A 12,542-nucleotide genomic window follows, 5' to 3' on the forward strand; every position below is an offset into this window, starting at 1 on the left:
GGGCTGGGTGGGGATTGCAGGGGAGCAGCTCACAATGACCCAGGTGGCTCAGGGCGTGGGTCCCGATGGCCTCCTCCTCCTCAACATGATGGTCAATGGCATCATCCCCGAGAGCCTGGCTGACGCAGACCTCCAAGTGCAGGTGGGAGTTGAAACTGTTTTGTACTAGCCCTGGGAGTATGTAGATAGGGTGGGTGAGAGAGATGCTCCAACTATCCCCTTAGCAGCTGGACCCACTTTCTTTCCTGACACTCCCACAGAGTCTGGCCATGGCCTGGCCTTGGGCTTGGGGAAGGACTAATAGCTTGGAGTTGGAGCCCAGAGGGAGGATGCTGTGAGCCAGGACACTTGTAGATGGAGTGCCCTTCTCGTTCTGTAAACAAGAACACTGAAGGGAACTGACTCAAGATCAAAGAGCTGGTTGATGGAAAAACTGAAAGACTCACCCAAGTCACCTTGTCTAGACTCCCCTAGCCTCTTGAGTGGAGGCCAAGGGTCCCAGGTCTCTTGGGAGTTGGTTTCCCAAGCATTCTCCCTTGCTCTGTCCTGATCCAGGACTTCCAGGAGCGGTATGTGCAGACGGGGCCTGGGCAGCTGTTTGTGGGCTCTACACAGCACTTCCTGCAGGATGGCCAGCCTACATTCCTTCACTGCAACCACAGCATCCAGTATGACACTGCCCAGGCACCCCGACCCCAGCTGGTCCAGCACCTGCGGGCCTCCACTGTGAGCTCAGCCTTTGACCCTGAGGCTGAGGCCCTGCGCTTCCAGCTGACCACAGCCTTGCAAGTTGGTGAGGGCCCATCCTGTCTCTTCCCCCTATTCACCTAGTTAAAAGCCTGCCAGGAACCCAAGTGTGCCTGACTGGAAGTCAAGGTGACAACACACACACACACACACACACCCTGCATCAGCTGACCAGAGACCACACATGCTCAGGAACTGTCAGATCTGTCCATCTAGCCACACCCATTAGGAAATAGTCTTCATTCAGGCCATTCCTGTTCAAAACCCTCCAGGGAGTTGTTCCTAGGCCCCAGGGTATCGGTCCAACCACCCATTCCCACTCTCAAACTCCAACCCCACTGGTGTTCAAAACTCAAACCGCTCCTCACCCTCTTCTACCAGCGACCCACTCAGGGGGCCAGGAACCACTGCTTGAACTACATGAGACCCACACAAACATTTTCTGTTTTCTCTACTTATAGATACTAAAGGTAGAGACAGTGGTAAGAGCACAAGCTTTTGAGCTCAGACAGACATTGGTTCAAACCCCTGCTTCACCACTTCCTGATTGTGTGACCCTGGTGTCATCTTGGCCCTCTCTGAGCCTCAGTGTTCTCATCTGCACAATGGATATGCCATCGCCTGCCTGGCAGGGTAGAAGGAGTACAGGTTATGTCTCTAAAGCTCTAGTCTGGCACCAGTGGATGCTTTAGAAATGGTGGTTGTCCATGCATTTATGCAGGTAGTCTGGTCCTCTTCTTAACTGCAGAACACATCTTCCCTGTCCCCTGCCTTAGTTCTAGTGTCCTCGGCAGATGTCATCATTCACCCATTCTTCAGGCCTTCCCTGCCTAGCCAGGAGGTTCAGGTCCTCCTCTGAATTCTCACGAGCAGTTTTGCATGTGTGGACCTCCCGCTCTGTGCTTTTCTCTAATGATTTCTCTGGTGTCTGCCTGATTCGTCTACCCAGCCCCACCATGAGCTCCTCAAGGGCACCTAGGCACGACTCAGCACATCCCCAGCCAACCCTTTCCACAGGCCCGGGCAGATATGGGCTCGCTGCCTCACTGGGCACCCAGGAGGGTGCAGAATGCTGCTGGCCCACACTGTCCATAGCAGGCTCAGAGGACACTGGCCTGACTAAGCAAGCAGGAGGAGCTATGAGCATGGGCTGTGGCCAGGGCAGCCTTTGGGGAGAGTGCCCTTGTGGACCCTAGTGCCCTCCCCCTTTGCCTTGCAGAGGAAAATGAAGTTGGTTGCCCAGAGGGCTTTGAACTTGATGCCCAGGGAGCATTTTGTGTAGGTGAGTGCCCTTCCTCCCATGCTGCCAAGGATATGTAAGGCCTCTCACCCCCAGCTGGACACTCTGCCCTGCTGGCTGCCAGGGAGCCCTGTGAGCATAGACCACCAGACCTCTCCCCACCCAGACAAGGACGAGTGCTCCGGTGGCCCCAGCCCCTGCTCCCACTCCTGTCACAATGCACCTGGCCGCTTTTCCTGTTCCTGCCCAGCCGGCTTCACCTTAGCCTGGGATAACAGGGACTGCAGAGGTGAGTGGATCTCCAGCAGAGAGAGTTTTCTCAACCTGGCCCAGCAAAGAAGTGTGTGCAGGAGTCCCCACAGCCAGGGCCTGACCTGGGGGCATGAACCTCAGGTGATGGCCTATTGTAGAGGTCACTAGATGCCAGTCCGTGGGACTTCCTCCCTGCTATGAAGCTGCTGAAAGAGCCCTGGTACCGTAGTGGATTATGAGCTGGACTGCTAACTGCAAGGTCAGCAGTTCCCATCCTCCAGTTGCTTTGCAAGAGACAGATGAGCCTTTCTGCTCCTGTCAAGATTTACAGCCTCAGAAACTCTGTCTAGGGTCACTATGAGTTGGAACTGACTCGGTGGCATACACCCACCACCACCACCACGAAGCTGCTGCTAATACAGGTGTAGACTTTTGGGGAGAGGGTTTCCTGAGCACACCCATGTGGTCACCATGTGTTCATGGCATTTATACCCGCTGATGTAGCCTCAGAAGCATTCTCAACACCCAGCGGTCATTTCCAATCAACTGGTATCGGCAGGTGAGCTGACACCCATTTGCTCAGCTGGCTCTGCTTGGCCCCTCAGCAAAGGTGCCAGGTGGCAATTCTGATCGTGAGAGGTGTGTCCTGATGCTGACACCCAGTCTACATCTCACCATTCTGACCTGCAGGGTCTGACACTGCCCTCTGGAGCCCAGTCTTCAGACTGGGCACCCATAAGGGGGATTATCTGCAACCTCATGTTAGAAACTACAGGTTGAGGCCCATGGGTCCCTTGAGCGGGGCTCTGTGTTTCAGGTAGGATGGAAGGAGCTAGAGGGCTAGGGACCACATAGAGGAATGAAGCATATGTGGACAGGCTGGGCCAGTGGGGGCAACAAGGAGGGTACATATGGGAGACACCACTTCACACAGCAATCTGTTCCTCTCCCACCCCCAGATGTGGATGAATGTGCCTGGGATGCCCACCTCTGCCCAGAGGGGCAACGCTGTGTGAACCTGCTCGGGTCCTACCACTGTCTCCCTTCCTGTGGGCCTGGCTTCCGGGTGGCTGCTGATGGAGCTGGCTGTGAAGGTGATGGGGTGCAGCTACGGGCCCATCTGTACTCCTAGGAACCCAGAAGTTGCCAGGATTTAGCTGAAGGGACACTGTGTGTCACTGGGAAATCCATGCCTCTTTTGGCAGAAGTTGCACAGGGAGGCTGGGTAGGAAGAGACTGAGCTAGGGCTCAGGAGTCTAGGCTGATTCTAGCCCAACGTGACTGCTGGCAACTTAAGGACCCTTTCACAAGTGTCTTATCTTCTGGGCCTCAGGTTTCTCATCTGTTCAGTGACAGGAGACCAGATCAAGGATGGCAACCATATGATGCATCTACTGCCACATCCCCGATTCCCCTCATGGATTCGGATCCATTTTCTGGCTGCCTAGACACAGATTCTGAGTCCTTCTCAATACAGTTTCCCCAGCAGCTACTACTGATCAATTATCATTGACACTAAGCTGAAACCTAGGCACCACCCTTGAGTGGAGAGAGCTCTAGGGTCCTCTCTCCACTCTAGCTTTCTATGATTTCATGATTCGGAGTCCCCCAAACTCCTCCAAGAGAGTGGAGTGGGAAAGCATAGTAGGTGAACTTGAACTCAGAAGATATACTCATTCAACCTCAGGGGGCCTCAGGGTCTTTGAATTGATTTTACTCTTTATGGGGCTCTTCTGCCTGTCCATTTTCTTTCTACCCTCCTTCCCTACTTTCCTTCCTTCTCAACATTTTTTTTTTTTTTTAGTTCTTCCTAAGTACCAGGATCCTAAACCCTTTACTTGCATGATCCAATTCTCTTCTCACCAGAACCCCATGAATTGGTCCCATCCTTACACTCCTTACAGACAAGGAAACTGAGGCACAGAGAAGTCATTTGTCCAAGGACTGAAAATGGCAGAGACTGGCCCAGCTTGAACCTGGGACTCTGCCGGCAAAACCTGAACCCACTTTAACTACCAAACTTGGGGTCACTGGGAGAGGGGTTGTAAGGGTTGGCTTTCCAGCATCAGTGAGAGGGGTACAGATATGTGTGTGGGGGGTCCATCCCTTGAAGGAGGATCTCTGAGCTCAGCCCCCACTCTGACCCTGACCAGATGTGGATGAGTGTCTGGAACAATTGGACGAGTGCCGCTACAACCAGATCTGTGAGAACACCCACGGCGGGCATCGCTGCAGCTGCCCCAAGGGGTACCGGAGCCAGGGCCTACGTCTGCCCTGCCTAGGTATGGGGACACCCAGCCCCTCACTGGGGTCCAGGTCAGCACTTTGGGCTCTCAGGAGTCAATGTTTATGACAAAGTTGCAATTGAGTCCTGCAAATGATGGCACCCACACCCTGGAACCAAGCTGCCCCTGCTTTATACCTCCAATATCCCACTTCTGTCTGTGGGGTGCTGGGAGGAGGGGAGTACATGGACCACAGAGAGGTTTGAGGAGGTAGAATCCATCTACTTAGGATGCTGAAGGGATGTGGAGTGGAGGAGAGTTGGAGGTGGGTTAATGCTCAGAGCTGGGAGAGATTTGGGCCTTGGAGCCATAGAGATTAGAGTTGGAGAAGAAGTTGGTGTGGTCCAGGAGATGAAGGCTTGGAGAAAGGCCTGGTGCAGCAGCTGAGGAAGCTGGGTTCTGGGAAAAGGTGAACGAGAAGCAACTAGAGCAGATCATGAGATGAACCCTGGCCCACCCTCAACACCCCTTCCTGGTCCCGACCCCTTTCCAGATATCAATGAGTGCCTGCAACTGCCCAGGGCCTGCGCCTTCCAGTGCCACAACCTCCAGGGCAGCTATCGCTGCCTGTGCCCACCAGGGCAGACCCTCCTCCGAGATGGCAAGACCTGCATTTCACGGGAACGGGGTGGACAGAATGTGACCACTGTCAGCCACCGGGGCCCGTTTGTACCCTGGCTGCGGTCCCGAGCCCCCATTCACAGTGGTTCCTACCAAACCTGGGTCTCCCTCCGGCCAGGTCCTATAACCCTGAGTAGCATGGGTCGGGCCTGGTGTCCTCCTGGCTTCATCAGGCAGAATGGTGTTTGCACAGGTAAGGCTGGGCCCAATCATCTGGGACTTCTAGGCTGGGTATGTGGGCATAAGCCACAATGTTCAGAAACCAAGTACTCACAGACAGACTGACCAGGTCATATTTGTCCCAGGGGGTGTCAGTAGATCTCTGATGAATAAAGGTGCTTCATAGCCAAGGAGTTTGGGAAAGGTGGGGCCAGACAAAGTTGAGACTGCTTCCTTGCTCCAGGGCATCTCAGAGCCCTTGCAGTGCAACTGGCCCAGTGGCCTCCAAGAGGGGAATGGGATGTTTTCCAAGTCATTTGACTTCAGACAGTTGTCCCAGAGAGATGGTCTCCCTGGCAACAGTTCTTAGGAATCCACTTTAAGAAATAGTGTCCTTGGTGCTCAGAGGTGAAGCAATCAGGGAGGGAGAATACTTCTAGGAGTAAAGAATGAATGCTCCAAGTAGACATGAGAAGGTAAACAGGGACTGGTGGGTGCCGGGTGGGGAAGGGGTCCCTGAGCTGCAGAGAGGGGAAAGGAGGAGCCCGATGAGGACTGACCCCCTCTAGTATTCCTGCTGGGACAGAGGGATCGGGAGCTGGAGACAAGGGTGCCTCGGTGAGCGTGGAACAGGGAAGAGCAAGGCTCCCAACTCTTGCCAAGTCCAAGGACTCCTCAATCTCCAAAGACAGGATGGGCATTGGGTGGGGTAGGGTGAGGAGAGGGGTGGGCCACCCTAGGAGGGGAACTTCCCTAGCCTGCCCCAGAGTCTGGTGGGCAGGCATGTGTCCACATGGGCGTGTGTAACTCAGTGTGACTCTGCCCCCTCTGCCTTCCTCCTTCTATGGCCATGCTGGGGCCAGACCTTGATGAGTGTCAGGTGGGGAACCTGTGCCAACATGCCTGCCAGAACACAGAAGGCAGTTACCAGTGCCTCTGTCCTGCCGGCTACCGCCTCCTCCCTAGAGGGAGAAACTGCCAGGGTGAGTAGGTACCCAGGGTGGGGCTAGGGGCGTGTTGGTATCTTCTGCTGTGTGCTCTTCCAGTCCTTCATACTCATCCTTCTGTGAGATAGGGCAGGGAGATGAGCTCAGAGGGGCCAATGTGTTGTTGTTGTTGTTATGTGCCGTCAAGTCGGTTCCAACCCATAATGACCCTGTACAGGGTTTCCAAGGCTGTAAATCTTTATGGGAGCAGAAAGCCTCATCTTTCTCCTGTGGAACAACTGGTAGTTTCGAACTGCTGACCTTAAAGTTCGCAGCCCGATTCATAACCACTATGCTACCAGAGCTCAATAGCCCACCCCAAACTCCCAGTCATGTGGGATTGGGCTAGAACCCACACTCAAAATAAGACAGGCTACAGACAGGCTCTGTAACCCTGGGATTACATCTAACTCCGCTGCTTGTCCTTAAGCAACTCAATTCACCTCTCTGAGCCTCAGCCTCCTTTGTGAAATGAGACTAACACAGCTACCCCCTCACCCTGCCCCCAAATGGCTCGGATAAGACATGTCGAATCTGACCACAGAGCAGCACAGCACCAACGCTTGCCACAAGGTGGCTGCTGGTCCACAAAGATTTGGTTTCCTTTTGGTTTTGGTTTGGTTTGGTTAACTGCCTGGTCAGGATCACTTTCCTTTGAGCCCAGCTCCACCTCTAATATTTTCCAGGGCTGCTTTCCCTAGAAATGGGACTCAGGCCTGCTAGACCTGACTCCATCCCTCAGTGTCTGTCCTGGGGATCAGTGAGCGTCTTCTGAGAAGGATGGGACTCCCAGTGGGATGGGTGAAGGTTGGGGGCCGCTCTGCCCATGGGCAGTGGACACTCTGATACAAGGACATAAATTGACCTCCCAAAGCAGCCTTCCTCTCTCCTAGGCTCTCTACTCTAGGGCTCCCATCATGTCCTTGGGAGATCGGAGGTGCTAAAGGTCTCAGGGCTGGCTGGGGGTCGGGGGAGAGGGAATTCCTGTCTCTGGGCCTCCAAAAGTATTTTTTTTCCTACTTCTCCCACTCTCTCCTCTGGTGGCTGTTTGGGCCCTTCTCCTTTGCTTCCTCTTTCATCTCCCTCTTCCCTTTGCTAACCCAGACATCAATGAGTGCGAGGAGGATGGCATTGAGTGTGGGCCCAGCCAGATGTGCTTCAACACCCGTGGCAGTTACCAGTGTGTGGACACGCCATGTCCTGCCACCTACCGGCAGGGCTCCAGCCCAGGGTAAGGGCTGAGTCAGTGAGGGGAGAGGGGACTGGGACCTTCCCCTCTGACTCCTGTGTGGCCAGACCCCACCTCCAGCCCACAGTCACACATGGTGGTGACATCTCAGGCCCCTGGCAGGGCGGTGTGCCTTCCTCCAATCACCCTGGGTGCCAGCAACTCTTGATGGGCAACACCAGGGGCTGGGAGAGGCTGGTGTTGGGAGAGAATGGGCCACCGGGAGGAGAGAACACACAGAGACACATGGGACATAAAGTACAGCAACATACTAACACACACAAAACCAGAGGATACAGAGATGCACCCAGACACACAAACACAAAAGACATCTCCTCCACACCACACACCAGACACTCATAAGATGCGTGGAGACTTGGGGACCTTGGTGAACAGAGTCACAGAGTTTAGGCAAGTGTTTCTGGAAACAAGGCTTGCCCTGGGCTTTACAAATCAGAAGTCCAGCCTGTAACTGAGACTCCCCTTCTATTCAGAGCTGTGATGTGACTCAGCCCTACCTGCCCCTCCCAGGTGGGCCTGAGGACTCTTAAGTTTTATGTGTGGCTACCTCTGGAGACAACTGTTCCGACAAGAAAGGGCACATCTCTGGCTTCTCTGGAACTCAGTTTGTTGATGTAAAATGGGTTTGCAGGCGCTTGAGAAGGCATTTGGTATATGAGTACCAACAGAGCACGGGGGAAGCTGGGGTGGGGAGAGCTCAGATTAAAAGATCACTTTATAATGCCAGGCGGACCCTGTTCCTATGGCAACCACGTGTCCCTCCGTGACCCCCGCAGGACTTGCTTCCGACGCTGCTCTCAAGACTGCAGCACGGGTAGCCCCTCCACGCTGCAGTACAGGCTGCTGCCGCTGCCCTTGGGCATACGTGCCCACCATGACGTGGCTCGCCTTGCCGCATTTTCCGAGGCTGGTGTCCCAGTCAACCGGACTGAGCTCAGCGTGCTGGAGCCGGATCCTCGCAGCCCGTTCGCACTGCGCCCGCTGCGCGCTGGCCACGGCGCCATCTACACCCGCCGCCCGCTCACCCGCGCTGGCCTCTACCGGCTCACAGTGCGCGCTGTGGCGCCGCGTCACCAAAGCGTCTTTGTCCTGCTCATCGCCGTGTCTCCTTACCCCTACTAAGGGAGAAGGGGTCATTGGCAGCGACCCACGGGGATTGGGGAAAGGAGCCAGCCCAACCCTCACCGCCTACACCTGACTGCAGACGGGACAGGGTAGCCCTTGCCCACACCACCTCGCTGTGGCAAGCAGAAATGTCATCTTCTCCCGTCCCTCCCCCCACCCCGTGCGTCAGCGAGACCTTCAGCAAACAGGACCCTGTGCTCAGCCTTGAACCCCAGGACAGCCGCCCTCATCCAAGCCTCATGGCCACACCCAGTGCCAGGTCAGGCAGGTGTCAAAGGCTACCTTGCTGGTGGCAGGAGCTGCAGGCCGGACTGACAGCTGAAGTCTGCAGGTTTGGTTGCCACACACCCCCATCCCACCCCTAGGTCTGCCCCAGAAGCTGGCTAGGACGCAGTGTACCTGTGGGGAGTACAACATACCAAGACATCTGAGGGGTGGGTTAGACCCTGTGGAGAGTGGTAGGTGCTGTCACCTGCCCACACCAAGCACTCTTATCCCAACTCTGCTGTGCGTGTATAATATAAAAACTAGTGTTCTTAACCAGCTTGATTTTTTTGTCCAATTATTTGCTCTGGTAACAGGAGCCTTTGGTGGGGAGGAAGACCACTACTCATCTGTTCTGGTCCAAGAGCACTGCAACAGGAGTCCAGCAGCCCCAGACTCCTTATGAGTAGGGTGGCTAGTCAGTCACCCTCTCTGGGCTCAGTTTTCTCATCTGCAAAATGTGAATAGACAAGATGTCCTTCCTCACACACACACACATACACACACACACACACACAGGGTTGTAAGAATTAAATGAGTACAGATAGCAATACACAGAAAAAAAAAATCATAATGAGTTTGAATGAATTAATTCAATTCACTCATTCATTCACCAAAGAGTCATTGAGTCTACTTACGTGCCAGGCAGTGAGCATTAAAATCCTCGTGGTAAGATTTTAATGGAAAGATTGGAAGGTATGGTGATTGAAGGGTAGTTTGAAAAGACAGGCCAGGATAGGTTTCATTGAGGAGATAGCTGAGCAGAGAGACCTGAAGAAAGTGAGGGAGAAAGCCAGGCAGACATCTGGGGGAAGTGTTCCTGGCAGAGGAGAACAGCAATATCAGGGCCTTCAGTCAGGAGTCCTAATGTAGCACTGTAGGATAAGCACCAACCACAACATAGGTTTGAACTGCAAGGTTGGCAGTTCAAAACTCACCAACTGCTCCTCGATAATGCTATGCAAGGTTGGTACTTAACAACAACAGGGAGGGAACAAGGACCCCCCCTGTGGCACAGTGGGTTAAGCATTAGGCTGCTAATTGTAAGGTCAGTGGTTCAAACCATCAGCTGCTCTGCAGGAGCAAGATGAGGCTGTCTGCTCCTGCAAAGATTTATGGTCTCAGAAACCCTATGGAGCAGTTCTACTCTGCCCTACGGGGTCACAGTGAGTCAGAATAGACTCGATGGCAATGGGTGGCAGAGAAGGGGCATGAAGTGACCCACAGGGACTCGGTTAATGCCTACAGCTGGAACTCCTGACTGAATCAGGCCAACTTACTCTTTCCCAGGGATACCTCCACTGTCAAAACTGGTTGGTCTCCTTTAAACTAGGAGTCTGCAAACTTTTTCATTTTTATTTTTTTGTAAAACATCAGATAGTAAATATTATTGACTTTACAGGACACAAAGTCTCTGTCACAACTACTCACCTCTGTCATTGCAACACCAAAGCAGTCACAGGCAACATGCAAACAAGCAGGAATGGCAGCATTCCAACAACATTTATGGATAATTAATTTGTGTGTGTATGTGTGTGTGTATGTGCTGTCGAGTTGGTTCCTACCCATAGTGACCCTGTACAGGGTTTCATAGGAGCGGCTGATAAGCTTGAACTGCTGACCTTGTGATTCAAATTGACTTTGCAATCCAGTGCATTAGCCCACAGTGCCACTTGAATGTAATTCGCACTTGTCATGAAATAGAATTTTGCTTTTGCCTTTTTCCAACCATTTGTGAACATTAAAACCATTCCTAGTTTTAAGAAGCTGCCCCCTGGTTTAAGCCAAAGAAGTCACTCAGGGTGGAATTTCCTATTAGGAGGACGAGAGATTTTGGGAAGGAGGGCAAAAGTAAGGAGGGCCTACCAGACTCTCCCAATGCCCTATATGCCCAGGGCCCCTCTATGAGAGCTTTCCTTGTGCTGAACACCCTTCTTTGTGTAAACCTTAGGCCCATAGATCACAACTGGAGTCCTGCCATTTTCTGGCTAGTTGTTTGTGCATCTAGGGAGTTTGTAGCCCAGGGAGAGAAACAGGTCAGAGGTTGAGGTCTGAGGAGGGATGATACTGACCCCCTTCTCACCTGCTTACCCCTCATCAATTTCACCCAGGCCCTTCCCATTTGCTGAGCTGCCATTTGAGTCCCTGTCCAATGCCTATTGACCCATTAGGTTGATTTCATTCTCCTAGAGGCAAGAAATAATATCACCATTTCATAGACAGGTCCACTATCACATAGCTTAGATGTGAAAAGAAAGACTTAACCCAGATTTGTCTGATGGCAGCGCCCAGGGCTCTCATCAACTCCTACCTCTACTCTCTACCTAAGAAGGAGGATGGAGGGGGAGAAAAAGGGCCAAGATCAGAACCAAGGAGCTACAAAGGGAAGAGCCCATTCAGTACAGACCACTTCCTCTCCAACCTTCTTCTCCTTTTCCTATTTGATGTGACAAAATGGAGGCCTAAGCAGGAGTGACTTGCTCAAGGTCATGCTGCAAGCCAGTGGCAGAACCAGGTCTTGAACCTAGGCTCTGACTCCTAGTTCTAAGCTCACCGCACTCCTCCCTGCCCACACCTATGAGGGACCACTCAATAGAGGAGAGCCAGCTCTGAGAGGTCTGTTTTCCACTGCTGCTTTTCTAGCTGCCTGCTGTCATTGGCCAGGGCTCCATCCAGCTGCCCAGCCCCCTTGCACTTCCTGACCTCTGAGGCTGTTGTTCCTTCTGGGATGGAAAACAGTCCCACAGGTCACTCATTAAACCCTCTGATGCAGCTTTTCCATGAACCCAACCACTGGACTCTGTGTTCCTCTGGGTGAGGACTGGCAACCTGGGTCTAGACTGCAGGACACTCTCTGTTCCTAGGGCCAGCAAAGTGGCTCCTGGTGCCAATGATGAGAAAGCTACAGGACAAAGTCCTTGCCGTTTCTGTATACCCAGGCCTTTCCATGACCAGCAGGTACAGGGACTTTGTAGCGGAGAGAGACAGAAGGCAGGATCTCTGTGTCAATAGGCTGCTTGGAAAATGTAAGAGATTCCATCCATTGAACTTGTCCTTCAGCACGTCAGACAAATGGCCATAAAAGTCAGAACCAGAAGATGCCCAACTACCAATATTGAACACTATCATCAGATTCAATAGAAGCATCCTGACCACAGGGAGAAAATGCAGAACAGAAATTCAAATTCTCATGGACTCCAGACTTTCAGGATCCATAGAGGCTGAATGAATCCCTGATTCCATTGACCTGAGATCATCTTTAAACGTTAAACCAAAAATATTCCCCAAAGTTTTCTTAAAACCAAGCAATAGTGTAGCTTAACTAACTGGTAACCAATGTCTGGCTTGAGAATCATGGCCTTTAAGATTTATTTAAATGGCATCAAATTAACTACAGCAAAGACTAGATAGGAACCTTAGGGGACAGTGAGTTTATGTTAACAGGGACGGGAGACAACTCAGAAAAGGAAGGTGAGCATGGTTGCACAGAGTTATTTTGGAACCCATCTATAATCAGAATCACTGAATTGTACATGTACAGGTAGAAACTGTTGAAGTGATGTATGTTCTGCTGTGTGTATTCTCAACAGCAACCACGAAAATAAAATATAGAT

General features: G+C 52.6%; 1 protein-coding gene across 1 annotated transcript in view; it reads left to right on the forward strand.

Moving 5' to 3' along the window:
* The window catches only part of HMCN2 (hemicentin 2), a 190,529-nt gene extending 181,868 nt beyond the window's left edge, over positions 1 to 8,661 (forward strand). Inside the window, 10 exon segments of the mRNA XM_006834988.1 lie at positions 21 to 142; positions 556 to 793; positions 1,967 to 2,029; positions 2,154 to 2,276; positions 3,199 to 3,333; positions 4,393 to 4,521; positions 5,018 to 5,338; positions 6,168 to 6,287; positions 7,395 to 7,521; positions 8,316 to 8,661. Of these exon segments, the coding sequence (XP_006835051.1) occupies positions 21 to 142; positions 556 to 793; positions 1,967 to 2,029; positions 2,154 to 2,276; positions 3,199 to 3,333; positions 4,393 to 4,521; positions 5,018 to 5,338; positions 6,168 to 6,287; positions 7,395 to 7,521; positions 8,316 to 8,661 (1,724 nt within the window).
* The last annotated feature ends 3,881 nt before the right edge of the window (positions 8,662 to 12,542 follow it).

This window comes from Chrysochloris asiatica, unplaced genomic scaffold (genome assembly GCF_000296735.1).
Source record: "Chrysochloris asiatica unplaced genomic scaffold, ChrAsi1.0 scaffold00014, whole genome shotgun sequence".
NCBI classification, from domain to species: Eukaryota; Metazoa; Chordata; class Mammalia; order Afrosoricida; family Chrysochloridae; genus Chrysochloris; species Chrysochloris asiatica.